The 24,886-nt window shown below is 52.6% G+C and overlaps 9 protein-coding genes across 9 annotated transcripts; 7 read left to right on the top strand and 2 right to left on the bottom strand.

Moving 5' to 3' along the window:
- Positions 1-824: 824 nt before the first annotated feature.
- K460DRAFT_394512 (uncharacterized protein) lies at positions 825-3,764 on the top strand (the record flags this gene model as incomplete). The annotated part of the gene is made up of 6 exons (XM_040935998.1): positions 825-896; positions 1,132-1,622; positions 1,674-1,751; positions 1,805-2,287; positions 2,336-3,048; positions 3,102-3,764. The coding sequence occupies 6 exons, from the start codon at positions 825-827 to the stop codon at positions 3,470-3,472; spliced, it is 2,208 nt and encodes a 735-aa protein (XP_040787240.1). The 3' UTR covers positions 3,473-3,764.
- Positions 3,765-3,974: 210 nt separating this feature from the next.
- On the top strand, positions 3,975-7,243 carry K460DRAFT_310506 (glycosyltransferase family 39 protein). Its single transcript, XM_040930153.1, has 6 exons — positions 3,975-4,416; positions 4,505-4,635; positions 4,687-5,239; positions 5,286-6,045; positions 6,097-6,285; positions 6,336-7,243. The coding sequence occupies exons 1-6, from the start codon at positions 4,282-4,284 to the stop codon at positions 6,788-6,790; spliced, it is 2,223 nt and encodes a 740-aa protein (XP_040787239.1). The 5' UTR covers positions 3,975-4,281; the 3' UTR covers positions 6,791-7,243.
- A 13-nt stretch (positions 7,244-7,256) lies between these two features.
- On the top strand, positions 7,257-9,042 carry K460DRAFT_335656 (dehydrogenase/reductase SDR family member 8 precursor). The gene is made up of 2 exons (XM_040930954.1): positions 7,257-7,984; positions 8,043-9,042. The coding sequence occupies exons 1-2, from the start codon at positions 7,546-7,548 to the stop codon at positions 8,693-8,695; spliced, it is 1,092 nt and encodes a 363-aa protein (XP_040787238.1). The 5' UTR covers positions 7,257-7,545; the 3' UTR covers positions 8,696-9,042.
- A 191-nt stretch (positions 9,043-9,233) lies between these two features.
- On the top strand, positions 9,234-10,323 carry K460DRAFT_281875 (ribonuclease HI large subunit; the record flags this gene model as incomplete). Its single annotated transcript, XM_040928529.1, has 2 exons — positions 9,234-9,450; positions 9,503-10,323. 2 exons carry the CDS (start codon positions 9,234-9,236, stop codon positions 10,321-10,323), a joined length of 1,038 nt encoding a protein of 345 aa, XP_040787237.1.
- A 654-nt stretch (positions 10,324-10,977) lies between these two features.
- Positions 10,978-12,273, top strand: K460DRAFT_404956 (uncharacterized protein; the record flags this gene model as incomplete). Its single annotated transcript, XM_040936781.1, has 1 exon — positions 10,978-12,273. One exon carries the CDS (start codon positions 10,978-10,980, stop codon positions 12,271-12,273), a length of 1,296 nt encoding a protein of 431 aa, XP_040787236.1.
- Positions 12,274-13,263: 990 nt separating this feature from the next.
- On the bottom strand, positions 13,264-15,892 carry K460DRAFT_404955 (carnitine acetyl transferas-like protein; the record flags this gene model as incomplete). Its single annotated transcript, XM_040936780.1, has 2 exons — positions 13,264-15,425; positions 15,484-15,892. 2 exons carry the CDS (start codon positions 15,890-15,892, stop codon positions 13,264-13,266), a joined length of 2,571 nt encoding a protein of 856 aa, XP_040787235.1.
- A 1,173-nt stretch (positions 15,893-17,065) lies between these two features.
- On the top strand, positions 17,066-17,906 carry K460DRAFT_96113 (uncharacterized protein). The gene is made up of 2 exons (XM_040938838.1): positions 17,066-17,601; positions 17,683-17,906. Exons 1-2 carry the CDS (start codon positions 17,234-17,236, stop codon positions 17,786-17,788), a joined length of 474 nt encoding a protein of 157 aa, XP_040787234.1. The 5' UTR covers positions 17,066-17,233; the 3' UTR covers positions 17,789-17,906.
- An 831-nt stretch (positions 17,907-18,737) lies between these two features.
- Positions 18,738-19,205, bottom strand: K460DRAFT_286556 (RBP11-like subunits of RNA polymerase; the record flags this gene model as incomplete). The annotated part of the gene is made up of 1 exon (XM_040928900.1): positions 18,738-19,205. A coding segment is annotated over one exon (468 nt), but the record flags the coding sequence as incomplete, so codon positions are not given.
- Positions 19,206-20,031: 826 nt separating this feature from the next.
- Positions 20,032-24,471, top strand: K460DRAFT_281624 (uncharacterized protein; the record flags this gene model as incomplete). Its single annotated transcript, XM_040928506.1, has 2 exons — positions 20,032-24,237; positions 24,289-24,471. The coding sequence occupies 2 exons, from the start codon at positions 20,032-20,034 to the stop codon at positions 24,469-24,471; spliced, it is 4,389 nt and encodes a 1,462-aa protein (XP_040787232.1).
- Between the last annotated feature and the right edge of the window lie 415 nt (positions 24,472-24,886).

Here is a 24,886-nt window from a genome sequence, read left to right as displayed (position 1 = left end):
GATCCTACGAGCCATCTCTACCCCCACTGTACAGCATGGCGTCGTGCCTTTCGCCAGCCGCCTCGCCACGTTCAGGATTCTCTCACGAAGAGCAGCCCAAGCACGACCTAGGGGGCCAAACGAAGTGTTTCAAGGTGGAGGCAATCTCAGCTCGGAAGACCCTTGCATCTGGTTGCTGCTGGATAGACTTGACATGATGGAACTGACATGGCCTGGCTATACACCTTGAATCGATGTCAGGAAATGGGTACACGCCGTGTGGTCTGCAGACAGACGAGTCGAACACTCAGGCCTTCACCATGCGTTGGCAACGTCTTGCTTCGTTTCCAAACACCTGTAAGGCCCGACGACATGACCCTAGAACACGGTTGCGCGCTTGACGCGCGAAGCAAGGGTGAGGCGAGGTATTCACGAGGGAGGTTGCACGTGGGTTTCCGCTGTTCAGAGAGCATTCCGTCTGGATTCGAAAGCAAGTGCCTGATCGCGGGGACTTGGGATACTAGCAGAGAGAGCGGGGGGAGGAGGGAGAGAGAGTAGACTATAACGACCACGGAGTAACCTGGGACATGGGAGTCCTTGATAAGAGCCTCGAATTACACCTTTCGGTCGTTCAGAGCTCATCGACCGATGTATTATTATTAGTGTCCGACTGCCTGCTTTGCCGTTTTGGTAGCGAAAAAGTGCTACCCCTACCATATATACACTCAATTCAGTCAAGTCCCAGTAACAAATCCCAGATAACGGCCATCCTGCTGCTGCAGCTGTACATCATCGCGCAGCACGTCCCGCTTCAACAGCAAGCTCATGTCGCGATTGTGCCCGACATGGTCGGACCGAGTACCGGTACCAGTACGAGCCCTGGAGAGGCCGCCAAGCAAGACAACCGAACAGGGACCGTACGTAGTAGCTAATCACTCGCATGCACCCAACTGCAGACATTCCTGGTCACGAAGCACTTATCGTGCCCAAAATCCTTCTCCACAGCTGCCAGATGTGACCAGGCCTTGACCGCTCTTGCACTAGGCCATCTCAGTTGCACCAGTCGGCTGCTTGACCCTGTGACGTCCTCTGCAACCACTTTTTTGTTGCTTCTTACCTTCACCGTCTTGGAGTCGGGCTGCTCCCTAACAGCCTGCCATCGTCAAGATTCCTTCCTACTCGCACAACGACAGGAGGCCCGCCAACATCCCGCTCCATACCCTATCGTCCTCAGCACGGCCGCGAGACCACGATTCGGCTTATCTCCTCCACGACGACCACGATAAGGACAGCCCGCGGTCCTCCTTCGACACTCCTTCCTCCGACTCGGACCTGTCTGTCTGGAGTGATACAGGCGATTTGGTCGACCAGCTAGCCGAGCGAGAAGACCCTCTCCGCATCCGCCTCCGGGAGTCACTCGAGGGCAGTCGTCCGCTGAGACATCCAAAACACCAGAAGCGCGCTCGCTTCCAGTCCCAGGACGGCCTTGACGAGAAACAGTCGACGGGGATTCGCCTAGAGGATATTGAAATACCTGACCCAGGGCCGCAGACCATCTCAAAGGCGCATCAGATACTCGCTGCCATCATGGCGCCCAACGACAGGCCCTCCCGTATCCACGGGCTACACGGGAAGAAGCTAATGTGAGGCTACTATATGGTCATGTATGCAGATACCGTACTGACAGAGGACAGCTACTTTACTAGCATATTCGTCTCGTTGGGCGTGTTCCTATTTGGTTACGACCAGGGAGTCATGTCCGGAATTATAACGTGCGCCGCCCTAAACTCCTCCGTACTCGATTACATCTGACAGCTGATTGCAGTGGAATCTATTTCAAGGACTACTTCAACCAGCCCTCAGCTACCGAGCTGGGTACAATGGTGGCCATCCTGGAAATTGGTGCTTTCATCTCTTCCTTGGTCGTAGGCCGCATAGGCGATGTTTTGGGCAGACGCAAGACCATCTTGTACGGCTCCCTGATCTTTGTCGTCGGTGGTGCCCTTCAAACTTTCGCGAACGGGATGCCACTGATGATGCTGGGGAGAATCATCGCTGGTCTTGGTGTCGGGACACTCTCGACCATTGTGCCCGTCTACCAATCCGAAATCTCACCGCCCCACAACCGAGGCAGGATGGGCTGCATTGAATTTACGGGAAATATCACAGGCTATGCTGCCAGTGTCTGGGTCGACTACTTTTGCAGTTACATCAAGAATGACTGGGCCTGGCGAGTTCCCCTGTTCATGCAGTGCATCATGGGACTTCTCCTTGCGGGTGGCAGCTTGCTCATCTGCGAGTCCCCTAGGTGCGTTACAAAATTCCTCTTGCATGTGCGCTCTTCTAATCGATCTAGATGGCTGTTGGACAATGACCATGACGAAGAAGGCATTGTCGTCATTGCCAATCTGTTCGGAAAGGGCGATATCCACAATCCCAAAGCACGAGATGAATACCGAGAAATCAAGATGAACGTGCTTCTCCAACGCCAAGAAGGTGAACGCTCGTATTCCGACATGTTCAAGCGGTACCGTAAGCGTGTGTTTATTGCCATGTCCGCCCAAGCCCTCGCGCAACTCAATGGCATCAACGTCATCTCGTACTATGCCCCCCTTGTCTTTGAAGAAGCTGGCTGGGTGGGTCGCCAGGCTATCCTCATGACTGGAATCAATGCCATTACCTACCTCCTGTCTACGATTCCGCCTTGGTACATCATAGACACTCTGGGCCGAAGAAAGATCCTTCTCTCTGGAGCCCTGATGATGGTCATCTCGCTCTCCGCCATTTCGTACTTTATTTTTCTACAAGCGAGCTGGACCCCTAATGGGGTTGTCATATTCGTCATGATTTACAATGCCGCGTTTGGATATTCATGGGGCCCCATCCCATGGCTGTATCCACCAGAGATTCTTCCACTGAGTATCCGCGCAAAGGGTGCCAGTTTGAGTACCGCGACCAACTGGGCGTTCAATTGGCTGGTGGGAGAAATGACGCCCATATTGCAGGAACGCATTCAGTGGCGCCTCTACCTGATACACGCCTTTTTTTGCGCAGTCAGTTTTGTTATCGGTGAGTAAAGTGATCGTTTAACCACCTACAAAAGCCTTCTAATTCCTCTATAGTATACTTCATATATCCCGAGACCGCAAACGTCCGCCTAGAAGACATGAACTCATTATTCGGAGACGCCACCTCAGTCATGCCCACTCCCCAAACCCTTGCGGAAGTGGAGTCGCTCTTCAGCGGAGGTCACGGCTCCCCTGTGCCATCGCTGGACATCCGAGGCGGACGGCGTGCACAGGATGATGCTATTCCTGGACTCAATATCGACCCGCCTGATATTGAGAGTGGCAAGAGTCTCTCCAAAGCTGAAGCTGAGGGCAGTGAAGGCATCGGTGGCTGGATCAGTAACATGGTCAAAAGGACGAAGGGTAATGGAGAAGGCGACAGCTCGAGTGGAAAATACAAGCGCGTCGGGCAGGATGAGGACTGATCATACAAGGCAAACATGTGAAGGATTGTCAATTGTTAAGATTTTTGCATCGACGCCCTTGAACAGCATTGGCGGTAGCATGCGTCGATATCCACGAGCAATGCGCTCGGCTTGGAGAATCTGTGGGCTAATAGAGGGTGCATAGCATTTCTAGGCGCGTTGAGTGTGTGTTTTGACTGGGACCGATGGATAAATATCGGCTTGATTCTTAGAGCAACTGTAGACGAGAATATAAGCTCTTCGGCTGCACTACTATTTCGTCTGTCTGCTAATATAGCGCCCTGGTCCGGTGACATTGGCATCGACTTCTCCCTGCAGGCCCGATCTGTCGCAAAAAGTAAACAGTGCCCAAGCTGATATACACTAACAGCGAGAGCCTCGTTCACGCTTTGGAGCATTTCTAAGGAAAGGGATCCACAAACTGCACGTGATATCGCAACAGGTGTCGCTACTTCCCCTTGCACACGCGGCTAGCCCTTAGCTTCCTTTCAGCTGCTCGTCGGCTCTATTTTGGTACATCCCACCTCCTCGATACCGCATCGCAAGGGGCCTTTTAACTTTGCCCTTTCCTTGTCAGCATCTTGATGCTCTCACTCTCCTTGGGACTTTCTTCTACGGCTGAAGGCCTTTTTTAATAATTCCTTTCCTTGGAGTCCAAGCAACGACTCAGGAACGGTTCGCAACCTCCGTGGTACCGACCCAACATTTACGACCAAATTCTAGCCTCACGCCACGAATCCTCTCCTGGCATCTTGCAAACCTTAGCAAACAATCCCATCAGGCGGGCCCAAAGCTAGAGACTGTTCATCATGGCAGCAACGGCGCGTGCAACAGGCGCGGATGCACAGGCGGAAGAGGTGCGGAGGAGAAATGTAGCTGCACAATCACAGTCAACAACACCAGTAGTAGCAGAAGCCCCAGCGAAGGAGAAGTCGAAAGAGAAGGTGCGTTTTCCATACACACCCGGCATTGAAGCTCTCAGCAATCCTGTTGCTGCAGGGCCCAATTTGCTTCGAGCTAACCAGTTCGCAGCCATTCGACATCATCTCCTTCTTCGATGAGTACGAGTTCATATGGGCACCACTAATATTCACCGCCCTCGCCTTCTTCACTCGCATGTACAAGATTGGTCTCTCGCCAATTGTCACCTGGGATGAGGCTCAGTAAGCAGGACTAGTCCTCGACGATACATGTACACTTCTGACGCGGAACAGCTTTGGCAAGTTCGGTTCACACTACCTCAAGCGCGAGTTCTACTTCGATGTCCACCCTCCGCTCGGAAAGATGCTCGTCGGTCTATCGGGATACCTCGCAGGATACAATGGCTCGTTTGAGTTCAAGTCTGGAGAAACATACCCTGAGGAGCTGAACTACACGTTTATGCGCCTCTTCAACTCGGCATTCGGTGCGGTCTGCGTACCCCTAGCCTACTTTACGGCAAAGGAATTGAACTTCCGGAGACCTATCGTCTGGTTCGTCACGCTGGCAGTTTTGTGCGAGAACTCGTACACCACCATTAGTCGCTTCATCCTGCTCGACTCCATGCTGCTCTGCTTTACCTTCACAACCGTCTTCTGCTGGTCGAAATTCCACCGCCTGCAAAAAGATCCGTTCTCACCTGAGTGGGGTCTTTGGCTCATGCTCACTGGTGTCTCGATTGGATGCGTCTGCAGTGTCAAGTGGGTCGGCTTTTTTGTCACTGCTTTGGTTGGACTCTACACTATTGAGGATCTCTGGAACAAATTTGGCGACCTGAAGATGCCCAAGGTATGCGTGATTCGAACTTTGTGTGAAGTAAAGCTAACCTGACTAGATCGAGCTCTTCACGCACGTAGCTTTCCGTGTCTTTGGCCTCATCCTCATCCCTTTCGTCGTTTACGTCTTCTCGTTTTACCTACATTTCCTGATCTTGGAGAACAGCGGACCTGGAGACGCCCAGATGAGCTCGCTCTTCCAAGCTAATCTGCGAGGCACGGAGGTGGGCAAGGATAGTCCGCTCGAGGTTGCATATGGCTCCCGTGTGACGTTGAAGAACATGGGATACGGAGGTGGTCTGCTCCATTCCCATGTTCAGACCTACCCTGAGGGTTCCACACAGCAGCAGATCACTTGCTATCATCACAAGGATTCTAACAACGACTGGTTTTTCTACCCAAACCGCCACGAGGTCGAATATGACGCGGAGGAGGAGCTTCGCTATCCTGGAAACGGTGCTGTCATTCGATTGATCCACGCTCAGACCGGCCGCAACCTCCACTCGCATCAAGTCGCAGCTCCTGTTACTAAGGCTGACTGGGAAGTCTCCTGCTATGGCAACACAACTGTCGGTGACACCAAGGATCATTGGGCCATTGAGGTAGTCCGTGATGTTTCCTCAAACGACCGCTCCAAAATCCGAACACTTACTACTGCCCTGCGCTTCAAGCATACGGATCTCGGGTGCTACCTTCGTGCTGGCAATGTCAATTTGCCTCAGTGGGGTTTCAAGCAGATTGAGACAACGTGCGTCAAGGCGAACAACCCCCGTGACGTTTACACTCATTGGAACATCGAAAGCCATACCAACGAGAAACGTAAGCCCCCATCTTCAAACATGTCTATCGTATCTGTGCTGACTGTGATAGTTCCCCCGGGTAAACCAGGCGACTACAAGTCCCCATTCTTCCAGGATTTCATCCATCTCAACGTTGCTATGATGACTTCCAACAATGCTCTCGTCCCCGATCCTGACAAACAAGATGATCTTGCCTCTGCATTCTGGCAATGGCCTCTTCTCAACGTTGGTCTCCGTATGTGCGGCTGGAACGATGACAGTAAGCAGTCCCTTCCCCTGCAAACCCTTACCTCGTTAACACGTCCACAGTCGTCAAGTACTTCCTCCTCGGTAATCCAGCAGTCTACTGGGGCAGCACTGCCTCTCTCGGTGTCTTCGGTCTGATCGTCGCCTTCTACCTTGTCCGCTGGCAACGCGGTTACAACGATCTGAAGCCCGCTGATATCGACCAAATCCACTACTCTGGCATCTATCCCGTCATTGGATGGGTGTTGCACTACATTCCCTTCATGGCCATGGGGCGTGTTACGTACGTCCATCACTATTATCCGGCACTCTGGTTTGCGATCATCGTGATGGGCTTTTGCTTAGATTTCAGCACGAGAAAGCTCAGCAAACAGGTGCAGTGGGGTATTTTTGGGGTGCTCTATGTCATCGTTATCGGACTATACTGGCTGTTTAGGGCGGTCAGCTTCGGCATGGTGGGACCGAGCACTCAGTGGAAGCATCTCAAGTGGTTTGAGAGCTGGAAAATTACCGACTAAGGAGCGGACGTTTGACTATGGCATGTTAGTGCTATACGAGGTCGTCATGCGCTTCTACCAGAGGGAACGAGACGAAGAAGCACGCTCTTGGTGCTGGAGGGTCGTCAAGGTTTTGCTATGTAACAACATCTTCTTGCATCAACTTCTTTACAACAGGCTGTAGGGACATGGATAGAGTGCCTAATTATGTGTTAAGGTATAGGCTGGTTAGCAAGGTGTTTCGAGGGGAAAATGGCGGTTGAACCATGTTCACTGCTGCACAATGTGAATGAAATTCAGCTCTTCATTCGTTAAGTCCAGATGAATGAGGATTTGGAAAGTGTGACTGTCGAGTCGCCGGTCTACGTTCTTACGATTCTGAGGGCCCCATCCAGCTAGCGTGGTACCTAGCTACCCCGTATTAAGGTTGCAGCAACAACCCTTAGTATCATTCTTCAACATTCAGGATTCGACTGCCATACAGGTGACTTCACAAGCCCACTCACAGACCAAACTGCCAGTAGCATCGCACACCGTTCAGCGAAGTAATGACATCTCGTGATGCCGAGGTACGCTAACCCTTGACACGGTCGGGTCGAGTCTGTTCGGGATAGTGGCTGCTTGTCGACATGGGTAGACAACAGCTCCCCTCTTTGCACGCCGGCGGAACCGCAGCGCTGTACGTTGACCAGGAAAACGATAAGATAGTCATCCTGTTGTTGCGCATACGTTGCACCTCCTACGGTTTGGAACCTTGAGTCTCTTGAGTTGCAAACATGTCCGTCGCACTTCAACGAATATCCCAGCTCCTCACCGTGTCCATTGGCAATGTCGCGCTCAATCCCCTTGTCACAGCAGGCCTTCTCTGGGTGCTGACGAAAGGGCCTCCTGAGCTGCGTGGCCAACTAACTAGCCGGGTCGCGGCTCTTCGTGATCCTCACAGCTATGCGCAGATACTCAAGGCTCTGAAATGGTGTCTCGCACTAGGCGTCACAAGCGTTTTGAATAAGCAGCTCAACCATGTTGCGTTGAATGCAGGGCGGTTCAGCACAACGTGGAAGAGTGAGAAGGCGAGATGGAACTGGAGTCAAGAAGTTGCTGTGATCACGGGAGGATGCAGTGGTATTGGGGAGTTGGTTGTGAAGAGATTGGTTGATAAAGGCATTACGGTTGCGGTATTGGATATCCAAAAATTACCACCTAGTCTGCATGGATGTATGAAGCAACTTTTCCCCCTTGGATTTTTTAATTCTTAACTGACCGATGTATCTAGCCGGAAGCATCAAATTCTTCGCCTGCGACATCACAGACCCATCAGCCATCTACTCCACAGCAGAGAAGATAAACTCCACTCTCGGGCCCCCAACCATTCTCATCAATAATGCTGGTATCCTGGCCACTCACACCATCCTCAACACCTCAGACGAATTCCTCAGAAGAATCTTCGACGTCAACGTACTCAGCAACTGGTACACGATCAAGGCTTTCCTACCCAACATGGTAAAGGCAAACAAAGGCCACATCATAACCATCGCCAGCACCGCATCCTACGCCGGCGTAGCCGGCCTCGCAGACTACGGTGCGACCAAAGCAGCCATACTCTCCTTCCACGAGTCTCTCAGCCAAGAGCTCAAACACCACTACGCCGCGCCCAACGTACTCACTACGTCTATACACCCGGGCTGGGTCCGCACTCCGCTTCTTGCGCCCATGGAGCAGGAGCTGAAGCAGCGTGGGGCGGCGATTATCGAGCCCAAGGACGTGGCGGATGCGGTGGTTGCGAGTGTGGAGAGGTGTGCTGGGGGTCATGTGTTTTTGCCGGCGAGTTTAGGTGGGACGACTGCTTTGTTGAGGGGGTTGCCGAGTTGGGTGCAGGAGCTTGTGAGGGATGGGGTTACTAAGACGATCTATAAGAGTGCGAAGTAGAGGAAAGAAAGGGGAGAAGGTGTCATTTTTGTTCCTCGATAGTGTTCCTCATCTTTGTGTTATATATGAACCTAAAAAATGTACATGGACGTGGAGAGTAGCGAAGGGATAACAGAAATTGTTAATGGCTATCATGGAGTTACTCTGCTGTTATGGGGTAAGAAGTTGCTGAGCACACGATAGCTGAAATCGTGTAATCGAGGATGGTACTCCTGCTCATCGATGATTTGCTGAGATTGGGAACTCATGCAGCCTAGGAGGGTATGTGGTGGGACACGACCCCAATGCGGATACTTGGTTCTTCTTTCGGTAGGTCTAGTAGAAAGGTGTTGAAAACTGTATGCAGTCAACGTGCCGTGCGTATGCAGTGTGTGTCGAGGGTGTCTCGTTTTTATTGCCGTGTCTGCTGTGTCATTCACGCTAGTGGCCCCGGTAGGCGCGTCGACGCGTCTTCCCGATCACCAACATCACGTAGCACTTTGCGACCACATCGAAGCGTAGAACTCAACACTTGCCATTAGGAACAAGACCCAAAGTTATGGCCGAAATAATCGAAGATGTCCAGATGGACACGCAAGAGATTGAGCAAGAAACCCCACCTTCGGATGTATTCATGGCGCCGTCAATTTACAAGGCCGACATACAAGCGGGCAAGTCCTACTCGCACTTCTCGCCAATCCCGCAGCAGGTTGCGGAAGACATGTCCACCGAAGTCGTGCTTGGTGTTGACGAGGCTGGACGAGGTCCTGTGCTAGGTACGCCTTTCGATGCACCCGGGCTGCGGCTCAGCGACTGACGAATGCTCAGGTCCCATGGTCTACGCCCTCTTCTACCTACCGATCGAGCTACACCATTCTCTACTAGCCGACACACACCACTTTGACGACTCGAAAGTCTTGACGCCCCAAGTCCGCTCCAACCTGATGCGCAAGCTCTGCACCAAGGGCTCAGATCTATACCAAGCCGGCGGATGGGCTACGAGATTGCTGTCGGCACAGGATATCTCAGCGCATATGCTGTCACCAGCCGTGTACAATTTGAACGCACAAGCCATGGACGCAACCATTGACTTGATCAAAGGAGTCTTGGCCCAAGGCGTGAATGTTACGGAGATTTACATCGACACAATCGGCAGGCCAGAAATATACCAGAAGAAGCTAGAGAGGATATGGCCTACCATCCGCATCACCGTCGCCAAGAAAGCTGATAGTCTCTATCCCTGTGTCAGTGCTGCGTCTGTATGCGCCAAAGTTACCCGAGATGCTGCGCTTGATGTCTGCTACGAGCCCTATCACAATCACGATGCCGGGGTGGACGAATCGGCGGGAGGTGCAGAGGTCAAAGTAGCCTGGGGCTCGGGATATCCGTCTGACACACGGACATCGACTTGGTTGAAGCAGAACATGGATCCTCTCTTTGGATGGGGTAACGAGTGTCGCTTCTCATGGTCAACGGCGAAAGAGTTGCTTGAAGGGAAGAAAGCAGACGTTGCTATCGATTGGCCCGTTGAGGATGACAGCAACGATATGCGCATGACGGACTTCTTTGCTGGGAGGAACGAGAGTGGTGGAGACGAGCTTGTTGACTGGTTCGGAAAGCGCGTCACCGAGGAAATGGAGGTATTCTAGTTCCTCTGTCGACAAACCGAGAGGAACTTTACATGACGCGCTCGTCTTGCAAGGGCGTGTGAAGCACGTGATATGCCTTCCGCACGTCCAAGATAAATGCTCTGGTATGCTGACGTACAAGAATTGTGGTCGGGACCCGGGACCATCCTTCCTCGCTAAGCATAAACATACTGGAACCCCGACGCGGCATCATCCAACAAGTCAATTTTCAGACTTCGCCAATATCTTATGCGTCGATGGCGCGCTTGAACAGCAAGTCTGAAGCACTGACATATGCGCATGCAAGGCGACCCCTTCAAGCTACTGGTGCAGCTCCGAGGGTTGAAGAATATAGAGCCGCTATATGAAGAAGTAGATACAACCCGTTCGACTCGTTTCGTCCTCTCAGTGTTTCTCTTTGTTTTTGAGTCTGGTCTGTTCGTCAATTGCATTCCAGGTGTTTGAGCGTTCTGTTCGTTGTGCATTTCAACAGTCTTGATGTTTCGGCTTCTTTGTGCAGAGCATTCTTCACTGGCACGCACAACTCTACGCTATCTGTCCACTTTTTAGTAGCCAAATGTGTATCATACTTCCTATTGGACACATGTCCTATACGCACACCGTCTCGACGGGACAACACTGCATTGGTACAACCGTGCCGAACCTCGGGAACCAATGGTCTCAGATCATGCTGGAACGTTCGACAACCTGACCGAACGAAGCTTTTATGCAAGCTCTGCGAGAATCGCCCGAAGCCATGGTGTTGCTGAGCGTGGCAACGGCAGCCTCAACCCAAAACGCGATCATGATGAAACCAATGACTCCGGGTGCCACAGTGATGTCATTCACGAAGAGGAGAAGGAGGAGGCGATTGACTACGACGAGTTATTGCTTTCGCCGCGGACTACGGCCTGCCAAGACTGCGCTGAACGCAAACGAATGTCTTCAACTCGCAGATCATTATCGCGGACAGATGGCGAGGCTGGACCTCAAATGCAAACTCACCTCAACGAAGCCTCGTATGACCGTACACGACGTGGCTCGATTGATTTTTTTGTTACCAAACTCGACAGCAACATGTGGTATGAGCCGAGATCAGAGGCAGTAGCAATGGAGAGACCGACAAGCAGCACCGCGGCAACTGTGGCGGAATTAGCATGGACGACAACGAGCACAGGAAGGCCCCAGCTGCCGGAGAGAAGGTCAACACTTCTGCATCCAACGTCGCCGCCAGTCGAAACAATAGCAACCACCTCACGAAGCGCAGAGACGTTTCCATTCTCTCAACTTGTGCATATCCTACAACCGCCAATGGAGCAATCCTCCTCCAGCGTCACGAGCAAGGAATCGACGTTACTACACCCTTCATCCCCATTGACAGAGAGAAGGCGGGTGCCGTCGCACCATATTGAGAGGCCTCACCCGGTTCAACAAACTATAAAGATACTGCGTCAGGCGGCCCTGCAACGCAAAACCTCGACTCTTCTACACCCATCGCACCCTGAAGACAACAGCGGCATAGCACTGCAGCACGAAACCTTCATCGCCGTCCAACACCAGACCGTCCTGACGAGAAGGTCATCAACGTTACTCCATCCTTCGCCCCCATCAACGCCACCCGTCCAACAGCGTCCAGATAAACCCCTCCTCCACAAAGCTTCATCCGCGCCGGAATCCTCTACAAAAGCAAGAGCGCGCCGCGCGTCGATCCTGCACTCAAGTGGCTCCGATGAGGAAGATGACGAGGCCTACGACGGAACACGCTTCTCCTACCTTCCACGTATGCGATTGATCACCTCGGAACTAGACGCGTACAGCCTCGTGTATACTAGGGGCGCTGATGAAGAAGATTCAATGGAAGCGTTTGGAGGACAAGGTGGTGGAGTTGAAAGTGATGCGAAAGCTGTGCTTCTCGCTAATCCGGTGAGAGTGGCGAGGGCGAATTTTCGGAGAAGAGTACACAGTGGATAAGCGGCGGGAAGCAGAGAGAAGTTCTTTTTTCCTTTTTGGTTTTGGGTATAAAAAAAAGGAGCGGTCTCTATTCTCTTCTCTTTTTCTTTCCCGGGTAGCTCAAGGTTTGCATTAACGATTACGATGATGATGGACGGACTGTTAAGACATTAGTTTGTTTGCTCGGGCAAGTGAGTACGGCAGGTTTGATTCCTTATATGTCTTTTTTCTTTTCTTGTAAGATTAGTTTTCCCTACATATTTATTAACGTCTTCTTTCATCGTCGGATGGCTTCAGTGTCGGCTAGTATGTATCATGTTCAGTATGAGTGTGCAAGTTCTTTCATTATATTTGTAGTTTGGTTAAAAAAAATAGACTCATTTATTTCAATGCATTCATTCATGCGAAGATATAACAGTAGAGGAGAACGTTGTTGACTTTGCTTTAATGAGAGCATTTTTTGCTAAATACAAACTACAAATAGCTAATAGTATGCTGGAAGGAAATGAACAGAAGGTAAATCAAGTCCTCCCTATCACATCAATTTCCCTCGTCCAACCGTATATGTACAGACGACATAAACCAGCCACTTGCTAGTAGCATTCTCTTCTCCTTCCTCGGCGCGAAGTCTTCCTACTCATCTCGCCTAATCCCAATCCTTCCTCAGTATTCAGCTAACCTTAGCCGTCGTCCAATGTTCCTGCGTATAACGTCCCGCTCGACCGAGGGTTCGGCTTCACCCCCGCGATTCGCATTGAGCGCCTGGCGGAGCATGCCCGCGTCGAAGAAGCCATCTATGAAAACAAGGAAATCAGCGAATGATGAAACATGGAGAGAGACTAAAAATTGATGGGTTATGTGTTTGTGATGATAAAAATAGTGGAAAGAGAGGGAAGTGTCATGAAATCTTGTCTATGAGGACGAAATGGCTGGGGGTATATGCATGGGGAAGGAGGCCAATATTGTCGGGTGCAAGTTTTATATAACAAGAACAAGAAGAAGGAATGGAAATCAGGAAGAAGTGTAGATCGGCCTCCGTACAGCGACTTTCGTGGACTTCCTAGTCCGGAACGTCTTGATGGACGTGGGCTGCCTAGGAGTGCTCACGAAAACCGCCGTCATGGGCTTGAAGAGAGGTGATTGTGGGGGCGTAGGTGGTAAAGCACCATTTGATAAAACAAGATTCTCGACTTCATCAAGGGTGAAAGAGGGAGGGGAAGGGGGAGCCCTACATCCACCAAGACCGTCGTCATCGTCGTCGTCAACAATGCTCTCAGCAGGCGTCTGTTGTTTCCCACTGTCGCCTAGGATAAGTCGGCCTCGGCTCTTGAGGCGGCTTGCCTTGGGTCGGTCTTCAGCTTCGCGGGCGCGGGAAGCTGTCTTATCGGCCGAGGTGCCGCGGCGTTTGATCTGGCGAAGAAGTTTGCGGATTTCGAGGAAGTAGGATTCTAGTGCGTCAATGTAGCGTGAAGTTTGTCTGTGTTTTGAGGACGCGCAGATGGAAATGCTGCCATCTTTAATAATGTAGCCAATGCCGAAGCCATCGGCGGAGGTGGGGCCAAAGCCGAATTGCCGGAGTGAGGGATTACCGCAGTTTGAAGATGAGAGGATTGTAGTGTTGATCTTGTCCCATCCTCCATCTGCAAACAGGGCGGGCATCGAGTGCTGCATTGGCGCAGGCGGCGAGCTGGAGATGGATCCATTCTCGGATAGTATTGAGTTGCGGTTGGGAGATGCCACGCTCGATGCATCGGGGCTTGAAGGTCGTGTAGAGTCCCAGCCATCGCTGCTAGCGATCTCAGCCGACTCGTCGATGGAGCGCTGCCATATGCAATAAAGCGCGTAGAGGTGACGGTCAGGTCCCTGCGCTTTTGCGCAGTCCTTGGTGTTCTCAGTGTGCTTCTGGCAGGCTTTGCGGAGGGCGTCTATCTTCTGCGCTGCTGGGTTCTCGCCCCAGAAAGTTGTGAGAAAATCGACGGATTCTTCTGTGACCGATCGGATAGCTTCAGTTCGTCCGTGGTAATAGACCTTGGTCATCGCCGGCTCGTAGACGCACTCTATCCTTCCGTATAAGCCATAGTAAGCTGCCTGGAATGCCATCTGAACAAAGGCATCGGGAGAGAAGCCCATCGATGTCATAAAGTTCTTTCCGTAGTGAGGGAACTCTAGCGTTGCAAACTCGTTCTGTTGGATGAGATCTGCAAGACGCGTTTCGGCGAAGCGAAGCGCTGTGCTGAGCTCAGGTACCATGTCCCACTCGAGCTTATGAGGGGTGGTTTGAACGTCGCCGAAGCTATCAGGATCTCGCTTTGCTGGATCAGGGCTCTGAGATGCCCAAAGGCTGGGTGCGCTACCGTTGATTGTCCTAGCGAATCGGAGAATGGTGTCCGTGTACAGGTCTGAAGCAAACCGAAGAACAGTATGGCCATCAACACCTGTGTGCTCGAAATTGATTCCAGCACTTCCATTCTTGCAGACGATGATCTGTAGCTTGTCATACCAGCGATTCGTGCAAGTGCCGACTTGAACACCACGCTCAATCTTGCTAGTACCGCAAAGCATGTTCATGCATAGATCTGCACCGGTTTGTGGCGCGGTGTAATCTAGACATAGAATAAACAGTGCAGAGTCGACAATGTTCAGGCAGTCGGAGTTGTTAGACCCTTCTTCCCGATGAAGAACATCACGAAGGCCAGCCCACACCTTTCGATTCTCCGTACTCAGAACGCCCAAGGCCCCTTTTGCGGCATCTTGGATGGGTACTTCTTGCGCATCCTCGACAATGACCTGCAGGTTGAGAGCAATGTCCTTTTCAGACATGATCAGATCATTATTGTCGTCGAGAACGTCAAACCAATAAAACTGGCCAGAGCACATGACGACAACATGCTTTGACGTTGGGTCCTGGCCGATCTGACATCCATTTTCGGTGGGTATCCTGGCGGTACCGAACAATCGTGAGTACTGATACATGCAAAGTGGTTGACCGCGGACTGTATCGGGCGGTAGTTCTTCTAGACGGACAGCTCTGACAAAGGCAAGTGCCGAGACGACTAATGAGGCTGCACGGGTGACTTGGTTGTTGCGAGCCGGGGTGGGGTCATCTTCCAGTAGGAAGAATGGATTTAGATTGAGTACCACCGGATTATCAAAATTCAAATAAGAATCGTACCCTTATCAAAGGTCAGCGTGCTGTACATGTACGAATGATAGTTTTGAATTAGTACTTACAGAACTGCTCGATATAGTTTGCCTTTCCACTGGCATACTTCTTGAGCTTCTCTTGTAGTATAGGTCCATCTGATTTCAAGAACTCGTTGATGGATAGGACAGTGTCGTTGTGCTCCTTGGGGGACTGAAGAGGCTTCAAAGCGGCGACGTACTTCTTACATGAACTTTCGAGTTCTGGGATGGGAAGCTTGGGCAGCTTGTCTTGATGGGCAAAGGTGATGCCTGGCCTTGAATTGGGGTTTGTAGAGTGTGCCAATGGTGCCTTTGCATCGGACGGATAAGACTGGGCGCTTTCCTTGGCTGAAGCTTCTGATCGAGTCTCGCCGTTGACCTCAGAGGTCGGCATCTTGGCGGCTGTTGCTAGTGATTCGAGTAAGGATGAGGGTTGGGTGAAGGTACGGACTGCCATGATGGTTACTATCGGTTAGGCGTAGAGAGGTGAGATGAAGGTGACGACGTTGAGGAGCCGCAAGGCACTGCGGTAGAAGTAGTGGCAGTCTTGGAGACAGTAGTCCGGCATTAGGACGCGAGTAATCGCCGAGAAGGTGTGGATACTTGGGATGGGAGCGAGTCTTATAAGTCTCGGGACGGAAGGGGAAGTTGCATCAAGGTGGGTCCAGCTGTGCAACGATGCATGTGAAACGCGCGATAGGCTTGTAATAACGGACAAGGTGATCCAAGAGCGTACTCAGGTAGCCGACCGCTGACTCGGAACGTGACCCGTAATGGTAGACAAGAGAGGAGAATGACCCGACAGTGTGAACCAACGAGGAGGGCATGCAAGGAAACGCAACTTACTTGGAAGTGTGGAGCCTCTAAATGAGGTGCAGATATGGTCTTCTCCGCAGATTCGACGTGGATTCGAGCTGCTATGGTCAATGTGATGTCCCGCGCAATAACTTACTGCACTCTGTGCATCTCTTCGCGCGCTCCCGGACTAGCAGGATGAGGATAAAGAGCCGGAAAAGCGCAGCCGCCGTCGAAAAATAGCAGCTTTTGGTCGAGCTCGGCCAGGAGGAGACGGGTATCGCGCAAGACAGCCCCGAGGTGTGTACTAGCAACCCTGGTGGGAATCAGCTATCAGTGCCACGGACGAGTGGAAGCGTCGGTGGTAGGGTGAGCTTATAAAGAAACACGCCGCCGTAACGTACGTGGGCCTGGGTTGGGTTGCCGGCTAATTGGACGAACGAATACAGTTTCTACAGGCAGCTTCACGGTATGTGGGCTGGCGAGCAGTAGTAGTAATAGTAGTAGTAGTAGTAGTAGTAGTAGTAGTCTGAAGACTGAAGCACCCAACCGTCAAGACGCGATTATACGGTGCTGCCCATGCGGCGACCACTGCTCACGAGCTCTCTCTCTCTCTGGAGCCGACGCGAATCTCAGGCGTCAACCACCGGACATGCGCTTGTCTGTCTATGTAATAATAATAAACCGGGGATGACCTGCGTAGTCTCCGCTGTATCTGTATGCCAACGCGTGGGGGGGATGCGGGGAACAAGGCTTTCCTTTCACGCCATGGCTTGGTGACGTCGGGCGGCGCGGAGAAACGGAGGCCCCCACTACAGTACAGTACCAAGCACCTAGACTACTATCCATCTCGAACGCGTCCAAGACGTCGCAATAGTCATCATCGTCTTGGCCTGCGAGTGTTTCTGAAAGACGTCGTTGTCAACTTGTCAATCCCGGGCCCGGCCACTGTTGTTGCGCGTGCCATCCGCAGAGCCGCGCAGATGCTAGACATTGCCGGCCCATGACGGACCTGCTGCAGGTGCTGCCTGACTTCAATGCGAGACCATACACGCATCTACTGCCTTCGCTCGACAAGGCCCTGATTACTACCAACGACCTGCTCACCCTCGAGGCTGCTGATGTTGCCAAACGCGCGCAGCTGCCGGCTGGGGAGCTGAGGAAGCTTACGGATGCCCTTGTATCTGCGCTCCACCGCTCGCTCGGCTTCGGGGGAGAGGAAGCAGCCGGCAATTCCTTCTTAGCTGGATTGGGAAGTCCAGAGGCCTCGAATAGCGAATGGGGCTGTATAAGCACCTTGGATGAAGAGCTTGACGCTGCTTTGGGCGGCGGTGTTCCTCGTGGCTACCTGGTCGAGGTCACTGGCGAGAGGTATGTCCAAGAGTATTCCAAAAGCACTCCTCTTGCAGCAGCAACAACCTGACATCTTGCAGTGGCGCCGGGAAAACCCAGCTACTCCTTACCCTTCTGTTGGCTGCTCAACTGCCTCCTCCGCACGGCCTGGCCAAATCAGCAGTCTACATCTCTACCGAGGCCGTACTCGCAACCACTCGCCTAGCCCAACTGCTATCCTCCCATCCGGCGCTTGCCTCATTACCGCCCGAGGAACAGCCCTCGTTGTCGCGTATCCTAAGCATTCAGACCCCAGACCTTGAGTCTCAGGAACACATCTTGCGCTACCAGCTGCCGGTCGCTATCAAGAAACATGGAGTAGGCCTGGTCATTCTCGACTCGGTTGCTGCCAACTACCGCGCCGAGTTTGAGAAGAAGGGTGCAAGAGATGGCGCTGCGTCCATGGCGAAGCGGGGCACTCAGCTCGTGCAGCTAGGCGCCTTGTTGCGTGAGCTCGCGCGCACAGAGGGCATTGCCATTGTAGTTGCGAATCAAGTCGCTGACCGCTTCACCAAACCGCCTTCTTCCGCATCGTCCAATGCTGTCTCTCGAACCACATCAACCAACAGTCAAGGCCATGGTCGGGAGCACACACCTCAGTCCACTGATCTGACCTCCCATCTTGAAGGGGGGCTTCTCCTATCTCCCGACCCCCTAACCCTCGACCACCAGCAGCGATGGTTCACAGGCTGGGGTGACATGCAATATGAACCATCACACGCCCAAAAGACACCATCACTAGGTCTCGTGTGGACCAATCAACTCGCCTGTCGCATTGCGCTCATCAAACAGCCAGTCTTCGCGACTAGGCCGCTCATCCATACGGTCAATGGCGAGGACCAATGGAACGAAGAAGAAAACCACATTTCCAAGTGGCGGCGCTGGTTCAAGGTCGTCTTCGCGCCATGGACTGCCCCTTCAGACGGGAGAGGCGTCGAGTTTGAAATACAAAAGAGTGGTATTCGACATGTAGCTAAAGAGACATAAACATTGTACAACACCTGAGCACTACCACGCGTGTGGTTTCAATTTTTAAACAGTCTACCTCCTCTCGCCGATGAATTGTGCCCGGTAATAATCGAGAAAACGCTATGAGATAATCAAATCGATGCTATCTAACCGTCGGCCATACCACTGCCGAAAGGGCCTTCTGAACCCTCCTCCTTGTTGAGCTCTTCAAGTCCTTTTTGAGCAGCCTTCCCATTCTCAACCTCCTGCTCGGATGCTTGCTTCTTCTCCGCCATCTTGCTCTCGTGTGCACTTTTGAACGCGCTAGAGAGGACACCCAAGTCATTGTGGATATCTAGACAGCACCGATTCACTGCCTCCCTCGGACTAACAGATCCATCCGTCGTCACTCTAAGTCTGAACCTGGCGAACAACGGGTCAACTTGGTAAGCGGCAAAGTCAACAAAGTCGCATTTGAGCAGGCGTTGGGTGAGTAGATTTCCGATCGTATCGTCTTCTTTGTTAATAATGAATATCGCACAGTTCGGGACGTTGGCAACCTCCTGCTCTTCGATCTTCTGCTCCCTAGGTGCGGGAAGCATGTGCTCGTCTGGGTCGGGGTAGTCTTCTGCTGGACCGGAATAGATCTGTGGGCCTGGTTGGGGTTTGCGCAAATTAGACTGCGGGAGATTGGATGAGGGATCCAATGTTCTATGGATAAGCAGTCTGGTTCTCGTGGGGATGGTAGTGAGTTATAAAGGAGTCATAGTTGCTTGTTGTCGTGCTTGTTGCCATGCTTGCTATCGAGCAAATACTGTACCTTGTGTTCACATTGTCACCTGTCTAGTGAGGGCAAGATGGTATCTTCTATCTCCATGCTCGCTGTCATAGTAGTCTTTGGCGACTCCAGGTCCAGGCGGTATATGGTTATGGACTCACCTGAGACTTGTAACTAGCCTTGCTTGCGTTGGCTATGTGCCAGTACCCCGGAGATTTCGAGACTCTCCAGAACTTCTAGATGAGTGAAGGATAGCATCATGACTATACATGCTGTTTGTCGTGGGTGAGATGGGTTGATCCCCACGGGCGATTGCCGGATCTCCACCGCAACACCTAGCCTTGTCCCCTTTGGACCTAGTCTGTTTCCGCCAGCGCAACTCACCTGCAGCTCCCATCCACGGTTCTCTCGCTGTCCATTGATATCTGCAAACTATCACAGCGTGTCATCCCCATCACCAATTTGCTCGTCAGCCTCTCGCTTCGTCAAAACACTGCTACACCAGTCCAGCTACGCGCAAATTGAGTGGCTGGGGCCGGCCAGGCACACGCGAATTTTGGGTTTGAGTAAAGTAAGTCGTCCCCATATCGCATGTCGACGTCTACAGCCCTCACTCTCCTGCTCTCATCGCCCTCACCTGTACTGACACGTCACCTCCCAGATCTGCCCTCCCCTACCTCACTATGGCCGACCTGCAGGAGCTCTTTGCCCGTCTCAACGGCGGTTCTGGCAACCAGCAACAGCACGGCCACCAGCAACCCTCCGTATCCTCACCTCTCTTCTCCCCATCACCGAGTGGAGCACAACCTCATCACCAGAGCGCCATCATGTCGCCGAACACATCTGTCGCGAATACGCCAGCGCCCGAACACGGCTCCATCTCTCAACAGACGCCTCAGCAACAGTCTGCAAACTTGCTCAATCTCTTGCGCTTCAATTCGCAGTCTGGCGCTGGACAGCCAAGACGTGTGTCACAAAACGCACAGGTCTCCGAGGGTCCCTCAGCTCACAGTCGCACCGTCTCAGCCTCGGATCTTGTGGCAAATCTCACGGGCAATAGGACTCCCTCACAGGGTCCTAGCTCAGCGGCTTCCGCCTCTGCGCAGCCTATGCTTCCCACTGTATCATCGGTGAATCCCCAAGACCTTCTTCTCCGCCTGCTGAACCACCCGAAGCCGGCTCAGTCTGACGGTCGCTCATCTCGCGCTTCTGCAGCTGCCTTTTCTCCGCCAGTCACTTCCATCAAGCCTGAAACGGCTGTGGATGACCTCGCGCAGGATCTTGCCGACGCTGAACTAGAGAAGGTCTCGTCCGACCCAGCTGCCAGCGCAGCCGCACCCTCTGCGTCACCCATGAGGGTCTTCGGCTCGGATGGCTCAGGATCTTCTTCGGGTTTCCAGCCAGCAACGACCACTCTTCCTCCTAAATTCACGTACGTGAACCCCTTCGACCAGCTCGAAGCTGCTAGCCCGCGCAACCGTACTCCAGCTCCGGAATCATTGAAATCTCCCGCCCCGAAGGTGGAAATCCTCAAGTCAAAGCATACATTCGAGGCATCGCCAGCGGCTCCCAATAGCATCAGAGAGTACGTCGCAACTCCACCACCCGAAACTGTGGCCGAGGCTGTGAGCGACCTGGGAGAACAGGTCGGTCAGCAGATCGAAGTGGCGCTTGCTGAGGCCGAGGGCAAATCGACTGCTCAGTTGGCTGAGGAGCTTGACAACATGCCAGCGGAAGACATCGCAGATATACAAGAGGCCATGGTGGACATGGCCACTGAGATCAAGGAAGAATTTGCTGATGCTAGCAAGGCTAAGGAGATAGAGGCGACTCTGCCGAAGCCCCTCGCCGCCGCCTTGAAGGAGGTCGCTACTGAGGTTGCTGAAGGCAATGTCGCCGAGGACTGGGAAACGGCCGAGGCTGAGGAGAGCCAAGCAAAGGGCGAGGACCAGACGGTAACAGTCTACAGGTTCCCCATGCGTGCATTTGCTTCTATCGCTGTCAATCAGATGCCTCCTCGACGTCTCTACTTCCGATCTGAGCTGTTCATGGACATTGCCAGATTGAAGAAAGATTTCGATCAGATCGATCGCTCTCTTGTTTCCGCCAGCAAGAACTTCATCGTCTATGCCCTCGTCAAGAAGGGTGGTTTCCGTATCATCCGCCAAGAGAACGGTCACTATCGACAGGTGTTCGAGAACCATCAGGAACGTATTTTCAACATTGCACTCTGCAGCGCTGGAGACGACTCACAGCAGTCCCTGGAGAGCATCCTTGGTATTGGAATTAATGGCACCGTCTTCTGGACCTCCCTTGACTCTGCCCGCGAGGATCAATTTGGCGAGAACCTCGACTCACAAGGTCTGATGCTTCCACCATCGCCCTCTCAAGATGATAACACATCTGGTGGCCAGCTGAAGACACGCGCTAAGCCATCTTCGCGCCATCCCGAGTTCTTCGCCGTCGGCAGAGGCAAATCTATCCACATTATCTTCCCGAGAGTTGCCGCAGAGTACGCTCGCTCAAAGAGCCGCATCTGCCACACGGAGAAGTATCTCAAAGAGCGCTCTCTCAAGATCCTTACTGGCAAGGCCGGCAAGGACTTTACATTCAGTGAGGACGACACTATCATCGTCTCACTGGACAAAGCAGGACGCATGCGCTTCTGGGACATACGCACTCTGACAGAGCCTGAGCTGGGTAACCCACGTGCCCCGCCCCGCCAGGTCGAAGTCTCTGAAACTCTACTTGAATTCCACACCACCACGCCGAACGCCAAGTCCTGGCCTACTTCGGTATTCTTTTTCGACAAAGATAAGCCATATGCTAAGGGCATTGCGCTGCGATATGTCATGGTCGGCATGAAGCAAAACCATGCCTTCCAGCTCTGGGATCTTGGTCTCGGCAAGGCCGTGCAGGAGATACACCTACCACATGAGAACGAGTCCGACGCTATCTGCAGCGTTTCCTTCCATCCTAGGACTGGCATAATGGCCGTTGCTCATCCTACGAGGAACTCAGTCTTCTTTGTTCACGTTTCCTGCCCCAGGTACAATTTGCCTGTTTTGAGCCAAGCGACATACATTTCCCGTCTTGCGAACAAGAGCGAGAAGAACCAGCACCCGTTGCCTCCAGTCAATGCTACCGCCATCATGACAAGCATCACCGAGTACTCTTTTGCTTCAAAGGGCCAAATCAGGAGCCTCTACATGCTCAATGAGCCCGCTGGCCCGTCTGATGTTGACGACCCAGACAACGCGGCTCTATTTGAGTTGTACGTCATGCACTCAAAGGGGGTTTGCGTTTTGCGAATCCGACGTAGCGACCTGGGCTGGAAGAAGGAGGGCGAACCAATCCATCCAAAGGAGGCTGTAGAGGAAGGTGTCATTACCATCACACAGCTTAAGCCGCCTCAGCCTGTTACAGACGAGTCTTCGACTGCTGGCGATACACCTGCACCAAAGTCGGTTTCTGACCGATCTGTTCGGGAAATCGTGAAGAAGGAAAGCAGCCATGTTTCGAAACAGTCCATGACACCAGAGGCTGCCATGCGTGCTTCCACGCTTGCTAAGGTTGAGAGTAAGCAAGACGCTGCTCGTGTAGCAATGATCAACGGTGGTGGCGAAAAGTCGGAAAAGAAAAAGAAGAAGCGCTCGACTGCGGAGACAGCATCTCAGGTGTCAGCGTCAGCATCTACGTCTACTCGTGCGCCTCCGTCGTACGCGCAGGCTGCTCAAGCTACTCCCCAGTCAAAGTCGCCCGTTCCTCCGGAGCCGACTGTCGTACCAGAATCATCTAAACCGTCCAAGTCATCGTCGGACAACGAAGCCCCCGAGTGGGCTAAGACCTTCATTAGCAAGCATTTCCAACAGGCAGATGCACCTTCTGGGCCGGTTCCGGCTGCCGCGATTGATGCCAAGCAGCTCGAAGAAGTTGTGCAAGCCGAGATCACCAAGGGCTTTTCTCGTGAGCTGGATGTTATGTACAAGCGATTCGATGAAGACAAACGCGTGATGAACGCCGCCAACGGTGCTAAGCAAGAGGCCATCCTGCGACTTGTTTCCAGCACATTGACTGAGAATGTCGAAGGCGTGATTAGGAAAATGGTTGATGAGAACATTCGCAATGTCCTGCTTCCCGAGGTTCTGGCACAGACCTCCTCCACGCTCGAGCAGAGTATTAGCAGCAACCTCAAGTCTGCACTGGGTCCCCAGCTATCCAAGGAGATTCCCGATGCAGTCTCACGCGCTCTAAAGAGTCCCCAGATCTTCCAGTCACTCTCTGAACAAGTCGCCAAGAAGCTCACCGGATCCCTTGAGCCTATGGTGGTTGCCTCTGTGGGCTCAGTCGTAAATCCTGCTATTTCGAATCTGTCGAATATTATCGAGCAGCAAATTGGAGGACAGCTTCGTCAAGCGCATGCAGCGCGCCGTGAAGATGCTGCTAAGATTGCACAACTTACCGACACCGTCCATACTTGCTTAGAGACCATTCAGTCAATGGTCGCGACTCAGGCTGAGCTCCAATCCCAAGTTACGAAGCTTCAGCAATCAATTGCTCAGCCTCCAGCTCAGCTACCCACTCGTTCCTCACCTCAAGTCACACGTTCGCCTGCTAAGCAGAAGTCACCTGAGGAGCTCGAGACGGAAGCCATCACTCGGCTCATGGCCGACGGCAACTATGAACAGGGTACCATGCAATGGTTACAATCCAGTCGTACCAGCGAGCTTTTCGACAGCGTCTTCGTCCATTGCAACCCAGCCTACCTCAGCCAGGTAAGCCCACTACTCGCCTTGTCGACTGGCGCAGTTGTTTCGGATGCTTTGGAACGCAACCTGCCTGAGCGTCTAGTGTGGCTTGATGCTGTACTCAGGAGTGTCAACCCTAATGTAAGCTTTGATGATGTTCTGGTTTCGTTCCTCGCTAATCAGCCACTTCAGGATGCCGAGATTCGAGACATCGTCCCTAAGATCATGGATGTCGTATGCCAGCGCCTGACTACTGCGTACATCCAGCTCAACGAAAACACTCCTGGTAGCCAACTTCTCCGTCGCATCTCGGGTTTGGTCAACAAGTGTAACGAAATGACTCGCGCTGCAGCACCCTTTGGTCCTCGTGGCTGAGGGGATCACCGTACCTAGGATCCGCGCTGCGTTCAACATGTGATTGGTCTTGCGCTGAAAATGCCTTGCCCATTCACTGTTCCCGTTGCGGTTCAGGATCATCTTGGACTTTTACAACCACGAAGGATTCGCAAACATCGAATCAAAAGCCCTACCGTCTCGGCCATACCTTCTCGTCTCTTCGGGGCGTTTACTGAAGGTCAAAATGACAAATGATGTGTGCAAATTGGACAATCATCGGCCAAAAACTAATTTCTTCCCTTTTTCTTTTGTTTACCATAGCGACTTCCCATTGTACACATAGAGCCATTCGCTCGGCATTCTCATTTTCATCGATATCCAGGATTGGGCTGTCGGCGTTGACTGAGGGTATAGTGATGCTGGAATGCTCACTGGCTTTCGCGCTACGTCAATG

The sequence above is a fragment of the Cucurbitaria berberidis genome, assembly GCF_010015615.1.
Source record: "Cucurbitaria berberidis CBS 394.84 unplaced genomic scaffold K460scaffold_3, whole genome shotgun sequence".
NCBI classification, from domain to species: Eukaryota; Fungi; Ascomycota; class Dothideomycetes; order Pleosporales; family Cucurbitariaceae; genus Cucurbitaria; species Cucurbitaria berberidis.
This window is presented reverse-complemented; position numbering and strand designations above follow the sequence as displayed.